The sequence below is a fragment of the Anolis carolinensis genome, unplaced genomic scaffold (genome assembly GCF_035594765.1).
Source record: "Anolis carolinensis isolate JA03-04 unplaced genomic scaffold, rAnoCar3.1.pri scaffold_17, whole genome shotgun sequence".
Classification (NCBI taxonomy): Eukaryota; Metazoa; Chordata; class Lepidosauria; order Squamata; family Dactyloidae; genus Anolis; species Anolis carolinensis.
This window is the reverse complement of record NW_026943827.1, coordinates 1,318,478-1,335,374: the sequence shown is the minus strand read 5'-3', so window position 1 is coordinate 1,335,374 and position 16,897 is coordinate 1,318,478. Positions and strand designations below refer to the sequence as shown.

The window sequence follows — 16,897 nt, the reverse complement described above, 5'->3', positions numbered from 1 at the left end:
CAAATTCTTATTAGACCAGCTCTAATAAAATGGTTCGAAAAATTTCTTTCTATCTTTGACTTGTCATACCAAATGTAGGCATGCCAGCCCTTCCGTAAGTCGAAACCATCCAGGGTCAAGATGTTTCGCCTTTTCAAAGTCGTCCATTCTCTTATTCAGCTTAGGCCCGCTGCTTCATAGTAAAGCCGTAGGTCTGGAAGGCCAAATCCACCTCTTTTTTTTTTTCCGTCTATTAAATTTTTCCGATGTATCCTTGGTTTTTTGTTTTGCCATATAAATTTCGAGATATCTTTGTAATCTATGTTAAGAAGCAAGATAGGCCTATAATTCTTCACATCTTTGGGATCTTGTCCTTCTTTCTTTAACACTGTAATAGTGGTCTTTTGCCATGAGTCAGGGGGCTTTTGCCCCTGAAGTATCGCGTTCATAATTTTGTGTAAATATGGTGTTACTTCTTCAATCATTACCTTATAGTAACTTGTTGAGAACCCGTCTGGGCCAGGGGCCTTATTTGAGTCCATCGCCCTTATGGCCTTTTTTATTTCCTCTACAGTAATCTCTTTGTTTAGTCTCTCTCTTTGTTGTTCCGTTATTTTTTCAAGGTTCTGCCTATTTAGAAAGGCCGTTATATTCTCTTTCTTTATTGTATCTTTAGTATATAAATTCTTGTAGAATTTGGTAAATTGATTCCATATGTCCTGGTCATTTGTATTAGTTCTTCCCTCTGAGTCTATTTCTGTGATAAACTGCACTTGTTTCTTTTTTCTAATTTTCCTGGAAAGCCATCGGCCTGGTTTGTTTGCGTTCTGAAAATTATACTGTTTGATGAACTTCAATTGCTTGGCTATTTGTTCCGTTTCTAAGTAGTCTTTCTGTGTTTGCCAAAAATTCAAATCTTGTTTTAATTTCTTATTTGATGGGTTTTCTTTTAGACTTGTTTCTAATTTAGTTATTTGTTCCACAACCTTATCATATCTCTTAAGTTTATTTTTCCTGGCATTCTGCTGGATGAGATGTCCCCGCATAACAGCTTTACTCGCGTCCCAAATTATTTGGATTGGAGTCTCCTGGTTCGAGTTCAAATGAGAATACTCCTTTAGAATTTCTCTATTTTTTATATCTTCTTCTGATTTTAACATATTCTCATTAAATCTCCATTTAAAGTTAATTCTTCTCTCATCTAATCTAAATTCCAATGGGCAATGGTCAGAGATATTCCTTGGCAATATTTTAACTCTGGATATTCTTGTTGATATGGAATGTGTGGCCCAAACCATGTCGATCCTCAACCACGACTGATGTCTGTCTGAATAAAAAGTAAAGTCTTTATCTTTTTTTGTGCGATGTTCACCATACATCAATTAAATCTAATTCTTCCACCAAATTCACAAATTGTTTAGGGAGTTGACTCGCCACCAGAGGTTATAAGCTGAGCGGTGGATGACGGGTCCCAAAAGTTACCTATGTCTCCAGTAATCCTCTCTCTTGGTTCTATAATTTCCTCATAGCCCTGTGCATTGTATGTTTTTGCCCTGTTTCTCCCCCCCCCTCCCTCCCGCCATATTGTGCTTTAGTATCTTTACATTTTAAATGTACTAAGCGTACCAAGTTTGTATGTAACTGTGACCTTTATTTCCTGTGCTAGTCTATGAACGAAATAAATGATGTGATTTGAAATTTGTTGCAGATCCATTGTTGTTCGCATACACAGTGCTCTCTGGATGTAGGAACTATAATTCCTATAAATCAAGGTGACTTTGCCCCCAAGCTCTCCTGCATTTTTGTTGGTCATGGGGGTTCTGTGTGCTAAGTTAGGTTCAGGGCCATCCTTGGTGGTGTCCAGAGTGCCCTTTGGCTGCAGGTGAACTATAAATCCCAGTACCCACAGTGGCTGTAAATCAAGGTGAATTCCCCCACAAACCTCCCCAGTATTTTCCTTTGATCATGAGGGTTCTGTGTACTAATTGTGGTCCAGGTCCATTGTCAGTGGGGGTCACAGTGCTGTGTCTTGATGCAGGGTGAACTACAACTTCCATCATGTGGAGTCAGTCCGAAAATGCGCTCTACGTAGGGCTGCCCATGAAGACGGTCCGGAAATTACAGTTGGTACAACGGCAGCTAGGTTACTAATTGGAGCTGCTTACAGGGAGCGGTCAACCCCCCTGTTCAGGCAGCTTCACTGGCTGCCGATAATATTCTGGGCCCAATTCAAGGTGCAGGTTATTACCTATAAAACTCTAAATGGTTCAGGACCTGCCTATCTTTGTGACCGCGTCGTCCTCTATGAACCTACGCGCTCTGAGATCTTCCGGGGAGGCCCTCCTCTCGCTTCCGCCTTCCTCACAGATACGTCTGGTGGGGACGAGAGAGAGAGAGAGAGGGCCTTCTCGGATGTGGCCCCCCGGCTCTGGAACTCCCCAGGGAGATTAGGTGGGCACCCTCCCTACCGTCCTTTAAGAAACAATTGAAAACCTGGATGTTTGGGCTGGCCTTTGGAGAGACAGCTATTGGATGACCAGCCTCATTATAATTCTATCCTGAATGTTATTAGGTTCCTTTCATCGGGGTATTTTAATCTGTTTGGTCTGCTGACTGACCAGGAGTACCTCTGTCTTGTCTGGATTCTGAGAGGTCCAAGAGAACCAAGAGGGACAATGACAATAATAACAATAATAGTTCCCTCTGCTCCTCCCCTCCTCCCCGCTCAAGGAGCGAAAAAAACTCACCCGGATGTGGACCAAACCAGGCGACACAGCAACAGGCTGCAAAGGCAACGGGCAAGGAGCAAGAACCACAAGAGAGAGAGAGAGAGAGAGAGAGAGAGCCCGACTGCCTTCCTTCCTTCCGGCCGTGAACAGGAAAGGGAGCTTCCCAAGGGAACGGCCTTCAGAGGGAGATACTGCAGCGCATCACAAGGGTCTCCATGGCGCCCCCTGCAGGCACGGAACAGCCATCCAGGGAGGGAGGGGGGAGGGAGGGAGAGCTCCCTTGATGGGCAGGACCAGAGGAGGGGCAGGACGTAAAAGACATAATAATAATAATAATAATAATAATAATAATAATAATAATAATAGTAATAATATATAATACAATATTATTATAATAATTATTATATCACAATTATAACTTGACTTTGGTCAAAGCACAGGATTGTATATTTTGGCAAAGGGTAGATCTGGATTGACGACTAATAGGATAGGATAAGAACCCTAATTATAATGTTGTATTATATTATTATAATTATCCTATCCGATTTGATGTTGATATTATAATATAGTAATAATTATTCGATAGTGAGACGCCCTGAGTCCCTTCGGGTGAGAAGGGCGTTATACAAATGTTGGAAATAAATAAATAAATTATAATGGCATAATATATAATATACCATAAAATATTAATGCAAAATAATATAATTATAATATTAATTTATCATAACAATATAACAAACACACTATAACACTATAATAATAAAATAATACTAATAATAATATATACTACTAAAACATAATAGTTCTAGTATAATATAAAATATATTACATTGTAAAACAATGAAGGGAAGGCGAGTCCCAGGTCCATCCTTGGTGGGGCTCAGAGTTCAGTTCTTAGATGGCAGGGAACTACACATCCCGGTCCCTACCACTCCTAGAAATCAGGGTCAATCCTCCCCAGACCCCTCTCTCCAGTCTGTTCAGTGGTGGACCAGTTCCTCTGCTTGCTGTGTGCCATAGAAAAGGATAGGACATAGCAGGGAATTGGCATGACCCTGCCCACTTCCTCTCCCTCAGCCCTTTCCTATTATTTCCTATGGCACACAGCAACTGAACTCCCAAGAGAGAGAGGGAGACTCGAAGGGACCGACCGGGATGTGTAGTTCCTCTGCAGCCTAAGAGCCGCCCTCTGAACCCCTCCAACGATGGGCCTGGGACTCGCTTGGCACGCAGGCCCAACCCCAAAGGCCACCTTGGCATCCCGGCCGGGCTGTGGCGCAGCCCATTAGCTGCAATAAATCACGACTGACCGAGAGGTCATGGGGTCGAAGGCCGGGTCAGATTGAGTTCCTGACCGTTAAGAACCTGGCTCTCTGCCCATCTAGGCATCTGTTCAGTAGAAAACTCTAGGTACCGCTTTATGCGGGGAGGCCAATTTAAATAAATTATGACACCATAAGACTGCCGGCAGCGTGCGGCAAGGAATGAGGAAGTCCTCCATCAAGGACTCAGAAGTGGCCGGAACAGAGCACTCCCTCCTGAAGCCAGAAGACGGAAACATGTTGGATGGCCTGTGTGTGTCTGTGTGCGTGGTCATGGCATCGCGTGTTTGCCGTGTGTGTGTGTGTGTGCATTGGGATCCGCCCCGAGTCCCCCTCGGGGTGAGAAGGGAGGGCGGGGGAGAAAGACTGCAAGTAGAAACATCAACAGGTCATAATACTGGCGGGGGTTGGGGGTGGCTGGCCTTGGCCCCGGAGAGAGAGAGTTCACCCGTCCTCAGAGAACACTGGACCCAAGCAGGGAGGGATCTGGGCCAGGCCGGGCAGACAGGCAGGGCCCACTGGGGTCCCTGTCGGGGTCTGGGGGAGACTGGCCCTGGGGACCTGGGAGTTGTAGTCCTCCCTTCCCAGAGGGCCCTGAGCTCAGACAGGAACGGGCCTGGCCCTCCCCTCCCGACACAGGGCGCGCCTCCCCCTCCTCCTCCTCGGGACCCCCGGTGGCGAGGGATGGTGTCTGGGGGGGAGGAGAGAGGGGGGGACCCACTCCGGGCTTCTCCTCCTCCTCCTTCCTTCCTCCTCTCTCTCGCCCGTCAATCAAAGGAGGGGGAGCGGGACACAGCCAATGGGGAGCCTCCGGTGGGCGGGGCGTCCCGGGCTCAGCCAATGGGAGGGGGCGGGGGCGGGCTCCGGGGGAGGAGGAAGACGAGGAGGAAGATGGCGGCGTCTCGCCTGGCCTGAGGCCTGGTCTGTGTCTGTGAGGCGGGAAGGAAGGCGGATGGAAGGGAACGGAGAGAGAGAGAGAGAGAGAGGTCTGTGGGGAGAGGGAGGGAGGGAGGGGGGCTCGCCTGGGGTGCCCGGGGGGGAGGCGGAGGGGCCCGGTTCGCTTCGGGATGTGAGGGAAGGGAGGCCGCGGGAGGGCGTGTGGGCGGAGGAGGGAGGGAGGGGGGAGGGAGGCCTACAACTCCCAGGATGCCCTCCTCCCCAGACGGGTCTCCACAGGACGCCTCACGGGCCTGAAGGTCTGCTCCAGTTGTGTCCCTTCACCTGTCCGTCCCGTTGTGTTTCTAGGATCCAGCTGCTCTGTTGTTTACGTGATGTTCATACGTTCTCAGCCGCTTTGGGTCCCGAGAGGGAGGAGAGAGGGATGTAAATAGAGATTTATTATTATTATTATTAATATTATTAATATTATTGTATGACACAGCAAACAAGGTAGATATGCTGGATTTCGTTTAACAAAATCACAAGTCGAACACTTCCCAAGTCTCTAGGACTGTGTGATGTATTTTCGGATGATGTGCGCAGATCCCAGTCGGGTGACCTTATTATTATTATAGATCAGGCCTGCGTGCACAGCTGCCCATGTTGGGTTTGTGTGCCAAGTCTGGTCCAGATCTCACCTCGGCTGGGTTCGGTGCTTTCTGGCTGCAGGCGAACTCCCAAAGCCAAGGCCACTCCCCCCGACCCTGCAGGAAGGAGTCCCGCTCCCCCGCCCTCGGGGCCTCCTTCCCGAGGTCCACACGGGGCTCCTCTCCAGCCCCCTCCCCTCGGTCTTCCTTTCTGGAGGCTCTACAGACCCCGCTTCTCTTTCGGCCAGTGGTTCTCAGCCTTCCTGATGCCACGACCCCAGGTGGTCACGTGATGCCTCACATGGTCCTTCCAGACATATACAAGTGACTTTTTAAATCATCATATATTGGACTATTGTGTTTATTTTGAGGAGACTGAGGTCTCCCGTTTGAATCCTATATGAATACAGACATTGATTCAGGATAGAGACAAGTGGTACCTTCCTGTTGTGTATATAAGCAATAAATCTGTGGTTTGATGCTTCAAAAATAACAACATAATACATTGTGTATCTTCGCTATGGATGTCTGTGTTCCAAATATATCTGCATCTCCTGGTGCCAAAGCGCGGTCTGTTCAGCGCCTTCTGAGTCGCTCTGTCTTCTGAGTGCCCAGGGGGAAGACTCTCATCTGGTCTCAGCCATGGATTGAGGTTCTGGGTTTTGTCCTGCCACTTTTGGACTCTGGCTTGCTGAGGTGTTCTTGTGAGTATCTCTGTAGATCTTAGGAAGCTGTGTCTTGATTTAAGGCGTTGGCATGCTGCCTGATAGCTGAACTGGGGATGGGCCGGAGATGTCACTGCCTTGGTCTTTTCATTACTGGCAGCTAATTCCCGGCGGATGTCAGGTGGTGCAATGCCGGCTAAACAGTATAATTTCTCCAGCAGTGTGGGGTGTACACACCCTGTCATAATGTGGCATGTCTCCTTAAGGGCCACATCCACTGTTTTAATGTTGTGGGATGTGTTCCACGCTGGGCATGCGTACTCAGCCACAGAGTAGCCATGCGCAAGGGCAGATGTCTTCACCATGCCTGGTTGTGATCCCCAGGGTGTGCCAGTCAGCTGTCATACGATGTTATTTCCAGCGCCCACGTGTTACTTGATAGCCAAGCAGTGCTTCTTATAGGTCAGAGTCCAGGGTGACTCCCAAATACCTTGGTGTGTGGCAATGCTCCAGTGGGATTCCTTCCTGGGTCATCCTCATAGCCTGACTTGCAGCATGCAACCAATCCCTCCCGATGGGAACCAGAGGATCCCAGAGTGGGGAGGAACCCACAGAAGGGCCACCCTGCCCGGCCCCCTCTTTTCTTTCCGCCAGTAAGGCAGGAGAAGCACCACGAAAGCAGCCCCGGCAGATGGCCACCCAGCCACTGTTTAAGAACCTCCAAAGGAGGAGCCTCCCACCACTGAGCAGCCCTTCCTGAGGTTCGGGTGGGATCTCCTTCCTTGTCGTTGGAACCCACGGCTCCGCTGAGGCCTCGTCTCCAGGGCAGCAGAAAGGAAGCCCCCTCCCTCTTCCTTGGGGCCTCCTTCCCGATGTTTGCATGTGGCTCCTCTCCAACCCCCTCCTCTCGGTCTTCATTTCTGGAGGCTCAACAGACCCTGCGTCTCTTTCAGCCAGTGGTTCTCAACCTTCCTGATGCCGTGACTCCTTAATATAGTAGTTCCTCATGCTGTGGTGACCCCCAACCATAACATTATTTTCGTTACTCCTTCGTAACTGTCATTTTGCTACTGTTGTGAATTGTAATGTCAGTCCTTGGAAGGTGTAGGACACAAAGCAGGCTCACACAGGTATTCCGTGGATACACTTTATTGAAATCCTTCTTGCCAAGATGAAAGCGAAGCTACTACTGACAGAGATCCGCCCAGACCTCAGCATATCAAACTACTACTTTCCCCCGACCCCCCTTCCACATTCACACCTATCTGTCAATAGTCCTTTCCCAGGCTCGGAGGCCAGAGCAGTCCACAAATCAATCCTCCCAGCCAGATGGCCCTTATCATTTAGGCTATCTCCATTTCAATTGCTTTGGCAGGATGGGAACAGGTCGGCTTAGTGTGAATGCTTAGCGGTCAGATCCTGACAATCTGATATGCAGGATATCTTTTCATTCACTGGACCACATTTGGCAATACCCGAAGTGCTCAAATTTGAATGCTGGTGGGGTTGCGGGAGTGGGATTATATAAGTGGGTTACTCTGTTCATTATACCAATTCTTTTTAGACTTTCCTTTATTTTCTATCAAAATACACTCTGGTTTCTATTCTAATTTCTTATCCTCTTCTTCTAGACCAGTGGTTCTCAACCTGGGGTCCCTCCCTAGATGTTTTTGGCCTTACAGTCCCAGAAATCCTAACAGCTGGTAAACTGAACTGGCTGGGATTTCTGGGAGTTGTAGGCCAAACACACCTGGGGAGGGACCCCAGGTTGAGAACCACTGTTCTGGCCCTTCCAGTTTTCCTTGCTTTGCTAATCCTTCCACTACGAAACTTATTTGATTGGCATGATCAATTTAATATTTGGGAGACCTAACCTGCCTTCTTTTTATGGTTTATACCGTTTAGTTTTATTTATTCTGACTCTTTATTTCTATTACAGTCCATGTTTAATATAATTTGCCATTTTTTTAAAATTTTGGTCTAAATTATTATAAGGTAACATCTGTATCTATATAACTAAATCTAAATCTAATCTGAATCTAATCTAAATCTATCTAAATCTAATCTATCTAATCTAAATCTAATCTAATCTAAATCCATAATAAAAGCGAAAACCCTTATGTGTGTATGTGGCACAGTTGTCCACTCACACAGACAGCCTCCGCCCTCCACAAACAGGCTACAGTTCCCAGGCCTGAGAATCCAGCAAGTCACCTCTTTGCACTGACATTACGGTTACAGCGACTTTGGCCCAGCCCCTGCCAAAGTCCTTCCCAAACACTACGGCCCACCACCCAAGGAATGCTTTCATTTGGGGACCATTTCATCCTAGATTTTGCATTTTCCTCCATCACAGGCAGGCATCCCAGGGTTCTCCATTCCTGTGGAATTTGCATGGCTCTGCCCACTGCCCTTCCCTTTCAAATCTCTCTGCATAACCAACAGAGAAGAATTGAGCTGCAACTAAACTTACTGGAGGAATTTGAGGATTAACTGCACATGGTGGAATTTTTAGTTCACCCCACATTAAGTCAGAGCACTGTGACTCCTACTGGGGGATTTAGAGGAGTTGTACTTCACCTACACCCAGAATGCTATGAACCCAAACAATGATAAGTCTGGGCCAAACTTGCCATGCAGACCCGATATGCCCAGATTTGACTACTGGTATGTTTGGAGGGGAATTGGCCTGGAAGTTGCGGAGTAGTAGGTAGTGAGATTTATAGTTCACCTCCAATGAATGAGCACTTCAATAATGACTATATTTTTAATCTTTCCTTTTAAGGATAGTTTTGGGTCTCTTTATGAAAACTTTTACTCCCTCCCACCTTACCCACCCCCCTGAGTTTTTTTCCCTACGTTGGTGGTACTTTTTTGCCTCCCTCACACACACACAGTCCCCATGACACAATCCCCCTGTTTGGAGTGGGATGGACAATGGATGATGGACTCCCATATGGGAGTTGTAGTTCACCTGCACCCACTGAACCCCACTGACCCTGGACCTAGACTAAACTTGGAACACAGGAAAACAATGTCTTTCTCAAATAACCTGTGCACCGCCGGGTCCCCAAGCTAGTCCATAATAAAAGTGAAAACCCGTATGTGTGTATGTGGCACAGGTGTCCGCTCACACAGACAGCCTTTTGCCTCCACAGACAGGCTACAGTTCCCAGTGCTGAAAAGCCAGCAAGTCACTCTTTTTCACTGACATTGCGGTTACAGCGAGCTCAATGAACATGCAGCCCAATCCCTGCCAATGTCCTTCCCAAACGAATGCTTTCATCTGGGGACAGTTTCATCCTAGATTTTGCTTCTGCACCACAGGCAGGCATCCCACGGTTCTCCATTGCTGTGAAATATGCATGACCCAGCCCACTGCCCTTGCACCATAGGCAGGCATCCCAGGGTTCTCCATTGCTGTGGAATTTGCATGACCCCTCCTACTGCCCTTCCTTTTCAAATCTGTCTGCATAACAAACACAGCAGAACTGAGCAGCAACTAAATTTAGTGGAGGAGTTTGGGGGACTGACTCCACGTGGTGGAAGTTGTAGTTCGCCTTGCATCAAGTCAGAGCACTGCTGTGACTCCTACTGGGGAATGTAGAGGAGTTGTAGTTCACCTACATCTAGAACACTATGATCCCAAATAATGATGGGCCTGGACCTAACTTACCATGCATACCTGATGTGCCCACATTTGGTGGGTTTTGAGGGGAATTGGCCCAGACATTTGGGAGTAGTAGGTACTGGGATTTATAGTTCCCCTGCAATCAAACCTCTCCAATGATGGACCAGGACCACACTTGGCACACAGAGCCCCCATAGAACATATTGGACAAGTTTGAGGGAAAGGGACTTATAGTTCACCTGCATCCAGAGAAAAAGTCACCCCCACTGACAATGGACCAGGACCACACTTTGCACAGAGAAGCCTCATGACCAACTGAACATACTACAAGGGTTTGTGAGAATGGGCCTTAATTTTGGGAGTTGTAGTTCACCTGTATCCAGAGACCGCAGAACCCAGCCAAAGACCAGAACCCAGCCTTCACCTGCTGAAAAGCCTTTCCCCACAACAGAGGGGAGGAAATAGAGGCGGAAATGGACAGGGGTGGAAAGGGCTGGGCAGGAAGGAGAGTTTCCCGACTAGCCTGAAAGGGAATCTAGACATTCATGAAATCATCAATAAAGGGATCATTGTGTCGCTTAATATTTAACTTATGCTGGTAATTCATGGAAACCCTTTATTCAGAGTGAACGAAGCCCTGTCTATGTCTGTCTGACTGACTGCTTTTTGTTTCTTTAGCCGTGTTTAGGTCAAGCCAACAAAATCAATGAGGCTCTTTCGTATTGTACAAAGGTCCCTTTTTCTTCCATCCATCCCTCTTTCCTTCCATGAAATCACTCATTTTCATCCTCCCTCCCTTCTTTTCTTCTTTCCTTCTGAATCCATCCGTTATTGTTCATCAATCTGTGATCACCTTTGTTTGTTTCCTTGTGTCCTTGAGACCCTTCGTATCTCAATTTCTTGGTAGTTCAATTTTCAACATAAGCCATGAATGGAAAAGAGGATCATCTTGGAAATAAAGGAAGTTTGCCGGTTCATGTTTAACCTTTTGCTTCTTTCTTGATCAGGGAAATGAAGACCCTATGAAGTCACCACAGGCATGAAAAGAAAATATCAATATCTAGTGGAGATTGAGGAATTTGGAAACCAAAGGGCAATAATGAAAGAAATCATGTGGGAAGAAGAAATCCTCGCTAGGTGCCAATCTTGTGGAACTCAATTTTGATCAGAAAGAAAAAGGGAACACTCACGTTTCCATATCACATGACTGTCGACATGAAGGAGAAACCCTATACATGCCTTGAGTGTGGAAAGAACTTCAGTTGGAGGAGCCATCTGCTACTGCATGAAAGGATTCACACTGGGGAGAAACCCTATACATGCCTGGAGTGTGGACAGAGCTTCACCCGAAGTTCAGGTCTACATTCACACCAAAGGACTCACACTGGGGAGAAACCCTTTAAATGCCTGGAGTGTGGACAGAGCTTTACGCATAGTTCACGTCTACATTCACATCAAAGGACTCACACTGGGGAGAAACCCTATATATGCCTGGAGTGTGGACAGAGCTTCACTCGTAGTTCAGGCCTACGTTCACATCAAAGGACTCACACTGGGGAGAAACCCTTTAAATGCCTGGAGTGTGGACAGAGCTTCACTCAGAGTTCAGGTCTACGTTCACATCAAATGACTCACACTGGGGAGAAACCCTATAAATGCCTGGAGTGTGGACAGAGCTTCACTCAGAGTTCAGGCCTACGTTCACATCAAAGGACTCACACTGGGGAGAAACCCTATAAATGCCTGGACTGTGGACAGAGCTTCACTCAGAAGGGGTGCTTACGTTCACATCAAAGGACTCACACTGGGGAGAAACCCTATAAATGCCTGGAGTGTGGACAGAGCTTCACTTGTAGTTCAGGCCTGCGTTCACATCAGTGGACTCACACTGGGGAGAAACCCTTTGAATGTCTTGAGTGTGGACAGAGCTTCACTGAGAGGGGAAATTTACGTTTACATCAAAGGACCCACACTGGGGAGAAACCCTATAAATGCCTGGAGTGTGGACAGAGCTTCACTCAGAGTTCAGGCCTACGTTCACATCAAAGGACTCACACTGGGGAGAAACCCTATAAATGCCTGAAGTGTGGACAGAGCTTCACTTGTAGTTCAGGCCTACGTTCACATCAGTGGACTCACACTGGGGAGAAACCCTATAAATGCCTGGAATGTGGACAGAGCTTTACTCAGGGGGGACATTTACGTTTACATCAAAGGACCCACACTGGGGAGAAACCCTATAAATGCCTGGAGTGTGGACAGAGCTTCGCTCAGATTGGAACTCTGCATTCACATAAAAGAACTCACACTGGGGAGAAACCCTATACATGCCGGGAGTGTGGACAGAGCTTTGCTCGGAGTGCAGATCTACATTCACATCAAAAGACTCACACTGGGGAGAAACCCTATAACTGCCAGGAGTGTGGACAGAACTTTGCTCATAGTTCAAGTCTACGTAGACATCAAAGGACTCACACTGGGGAGAAACCCTATAAATGCCTGGTGTGTGGACAGGCCTTCGCTCAGATTGGAACTCTACATTCACATAAAAGAACTCACACTGGGGAGAAACCCTATACATGCCGGGAGTGTGGACAGAGCTTTGCTCGGAGTGCAGGTCTACATTCACATCAAAAGATTCACACTGGGGAGAAACCCTATAACTGCCAGGAGTGTGGACAGAACTTTGCTCATAGTTCAAGTCTACGTAGACATCAAAGGACTCACACTGGGGAGAAACCCTATAAATGCCTGGAGTGTGGACAGACCTTCGCTCAGATTGGAACTCTACATTCACATCAAAGAACTCACACTGGGGGGAAACCATATACATTCCTTTAGTGTGGACAGATCTTCACTCAGGAACCACGTCTACATACACATCAAAGGAGAAACCTTATAAATGCCTGGAGTGTTGAAAAACCTTCACTTACAATGTAAATCTACGTTCACATCACAGGACTTTTCATGACAACAATAGGGGCATGTGTCAAGTGTCATATTTATGAATGAGAATAACTGGTACCAAAGGCAAATGTGTGCTTGTATAGGATTGTCTACATGGAGTAGAATAATATGGTATAAAAACAATGAATAGAGAGTGTGAGGTTTATAGATGGTATAAAAACAATGAATAGAGAGTGTGAGGTTTTTGTCTATTTTTGTTTGTTGGTGTAGTTTGTGTCTTTGTAGGTATGTGTTTTGTTGATATTTGTTTCTAATTTAGGTTTATACTTTGTTTAGTTAGCCACATACGTTTAGTATCATACATTGTATAATTTCTCCTTTATGTGATATTATTGTTTTTTTACTTAAAAATTATTTTCTAAAAAGGTGGCAAATTTAGAAAGGTTAAAAATTCTGAGACTGGAGTGGCAAAATTTAATTTTTTAAACTGAATAATTTACAGGTATTGTAACTCCTAAGTACTTAATTTTGCTTCTAATCTTAAATTGATCCATTATTTTCTCTTTGACCTTTCCCTCCAGGTTTATTGTCATTACCTCTGTTTTCTTCCAATTAATTATTAAACCTGTTATTTTCCCAAACTGCTTTAAATGTAGAATTATCTGGTCTAGTGGCCTATCTGGATTCCTTACTTTCAAAAGTGTATCATCCACAAATAAGCTAATTTTGGTTTTATTGTCCATTCCCATTCCCTGTATCTCCTTATCTTTCCTAATTGCAGAAGCTAATAATTCCATAACTAAAATAAATAATACTGCGGAAAGAGGACAACCCTGCCTTACTCCTTGTTTAATACTAAAAGATTCAGTACTTGAATCATTAATTATGACTTTAGCCCTGTTTTCTGAATATATTTGTTCTATTATATGTTGGAAACCCTCTCCAAAACCATATTTTTTAATTGGAGATTTCAACACTACCCAACCTTCTATATCAAAGGCTTTATATATGTCCAATACAAAAATGTCTACCTGAGCTTTCTCGTTTTTGGCATTCTCTATAATATTTATCACTCTACGGACCATTTGTCTTCCCTTAACAAACCCACATTGGTCCGGGTTAATATAATACTCAACAAAATTCTTTAATCTATTGGCCAAAATGGCCATGAAAATTTTTGCGTCTTGGTTAATTAGAGAAATAGGGCCATACGAGTCTAATATTAATTTGTCCTTACCCGGTTTAGGTATCAATATTATCCTAGTATTGTTGTATGTCTTTCGGGCTGTGTGGCCATGTTCCAGAAGCATTCTCTCCTGACGTTTCGCCCACATCTATGGCAGGCATCCTCAGAGGTTGTGAGGTATGGAGAAAACTAAGCAAAGAGGTTCATATATATCTGTGGAAAGTCTAGGGTGAGAGAGGTCAGTATGAATGTTAGGTAGTTAATCACTTAAATTAGCATTGAAAAGCTTATCTGCTGTCTTCTTCCTGCCTCTGGGGCATCCTTTGTTTAGAGTCGTTAACTGCCCTTGGTTGATTCATGTCTGGAAATCCTCTGTTTTTAGAGTATTGCTTTTTATTTACTGTTCTGATTTTTGAGTTTTGTAATACTGGTAGCCAGATTTTGTTCATTTTCATGGTTTCTTCCTTTCTGTTGAAGTTGTCCACATGCTTGTGGATTTCAATGGCTTCTCTGTGTAGTCTGACATGATAGTTGTTAGAATGGTCCAGCATTTTTGTGTTCTCAAATAGTATTCTGTGTCCAGGCTGGTTCATCAAATGCTCTGCTATGGCTGATTTCTCTGGTTGATTAGTCTGCAGTGCCTTTCATGTTCTTTGACTCTTGTTTGGGCGCTGCGTTTGGTGGTCCCTATGTAGACTTGTCCACAGCTGCATGGTATCCGGTAGACTCCTGCAGAAGAGAGAGGATCCCTCTTGTCCTTCGCTGACCGTAGCATTTGTTGGATTTTCTTCGTGGGTCTGTAGATAGTTTGTAGGTTGTGCTTCTTCATCAGCTTCCCTATGCGGTCAGTAGTTCCCTTGATGTATGGTAAGGACACCTTTCCTCTGGGTGGATCTTTGTCTTGACTCTCATGGCTTGTTCTTGGCCTTGCAGCTCTTCTGATGTCTGTGGTGGAGTCTCCATTGGCCTGTAGAGCCCAGTTTAGGTGGTTGAGTTCACCTTGGAGGAGGTGAGGTTCGCAGATTCTTTGTGCACGGTCTGTCAGGGCTTTGATTGTGCTCCTTTTTTGACTTGGGTGATGGTTGGAGTTTTTATGAAGGTATCTATCTGTGTGTGTAGGTTTTCTGTAAACTGTGTGGCCCAATTGTTGATTGGGTTTGCGGATGACCAGAACATCTAGAAATGGCAGTTTTCCTTCCTTTTCTTTTTCCATGGTGAATTGGATGTTTGGGTGGATCTTAACAGCATCCATCCAAACATCCAATTCACCATGGAAAAAGAAAAGGAAGGAAAACTGCCATTTCTAGATGTTCTGGTCATCCGCAAACCCAATCAACAATTGGGCCACACAGTTTACAGAAAACCTACACACACAGATAGATACCTTCATAAAAACTCCAACCATCACCCAAGTCAAAAAAGGAGCACAATCAAAGCCCTGACAGACCGTGCACAAAGAATCTGCGAACCTCACCTCCTCCAAGGTGAACTCAACCACCTAAACTGGGCTCTACAGGCCAATGGATACTCCACCACAGACATCAGAAGAGCTGCAAGGCCAAGAACAAGCCATGAGAGTCAAGACAAAGATCCACCCAGAGGAAAGGTGTCCTTACCATACATCAAGGGAACTACTGACCGCATAGGGAAGCTGATGAAGAAGCACAACCTACAAACTATCTACAGACCCACGAAGAAAATCCAACAAATGCTACGGTCAGCGAAGGACAAGAGGGATCCTCTCTCTTCTGCAGGAGTCTACCGGATACCATGCAGCTGTGGACAAGTCTACATAGGGACCACCAAACGCAGCGCCCAAACAAGAGTCAAAGAACATGAAAGGCACTGCAGACTAATTCAACCAGAGAAATCAGCCATAGCAGAGCATTTGATGAACCAGCCTGGACACAGAATACTATTTGAGAACACAAAAATGCTGGACCATTCTAACAACTATCATGTCAGACTACACAGAGAAGCCATTGAAATCCACAAGCATGTGGACAACTTCAACAGAAAGGAAGAAACCATGAAAATGAACAAAATCTGGCTACCAGTATTACAAAACTCAAAAATCAGAACAGTAAATAAAAAGCAATACTCTAAAAACAGAGGATTTCCAGACATGAATCAACCAAGGGCAGTTAATGACTCTAAACAAAGGATGCCCCAGAGGCAGGAAGAAGACAGCAGATAAGCTTTTCAATGCTAATTTAAGTGATTAACTACCTAACATTCATACTGACCTCTCTCACCCTAGACTTTCCACAGATATATATGAACCTCTTTGCTTAGTTTTCTCCATACCTCACAACCTCTGAGGATGCCTGCCATAGATGTGGGCGAAACGTCAGGAGAGAATGCTTCTGGAACATGGCCACACAGCCCGAAAGACATACAACAACCCTGTGATCCCGGCCATGAAAGCCTTCGACAACACATTATCCTAGTATGTTTCCATGAATTTGGTATGGGTTTCCCCCTCAATATGTCATTGAACAATCTCTGTAATTTGGGTACTAGAAATTCTATATATGTTTTATAGATTTCAGCTGGCATACCATCTTCGCCTGGTGACTTACCCTTCCTTAATTTATTTATTATGTCTTTAATTTATGTTATAGATTTCTCTGTTTCCTTACTGTGGGTCTCACTTAATTTCTTGCGTAAATTTTGTTCCAGATATTTGTCCAGCTCGGCTATATCTACTTCTTTCCCTCTATACATATTGGAATAGAAATCCTGTATCGCTTTGATTTTATCTACCATTCTGGCACATAAGATACCATTACTATCCTTGATACTTCCAATCTCCCTCTATTCCTTTTTTATCTGTGCTGTTTTTGCCAGCAGTTTTGAGCTTTTATTATTATATTCAAAATAATATCTGTTTGTATACATCATGTCTTTTTTAACTTTTTCTATATCTTTAGCCTCCAACTCTTTCTTTAA

At 45.2% G+C, this 16,897-nt stretch overlaps 1 protein-coding gene across 1 annotated transcript; it reads left to right on the top strand.

Moving 5' to 3' along the window:
* Positions 1-4,885: 4,885 nt before the first annotated feature.
* On the top strand, positions 4,886-13,400 carry LOC134294574 (zinc finger protein 658B-like). The gene is made up of 2 exons (XM_062966122.1): positions 4,886-5,016; positions 10,860-13,400. Exon 2 carries the CDS (start codon positions 11,056-11,058, stop codon positions 12,691-12,693), a length of 1,638 nt encoding a protein of 545 aa, XP_062822192.1. The 5' UTR covers positions 4,886-5,016; positions 10,860-11,055; the 3' UTR covers positions 12,694-13,400.
* The last annotated feature ends 3,497 nt before the right edge of the window (positions 13,401-16,897 follow it).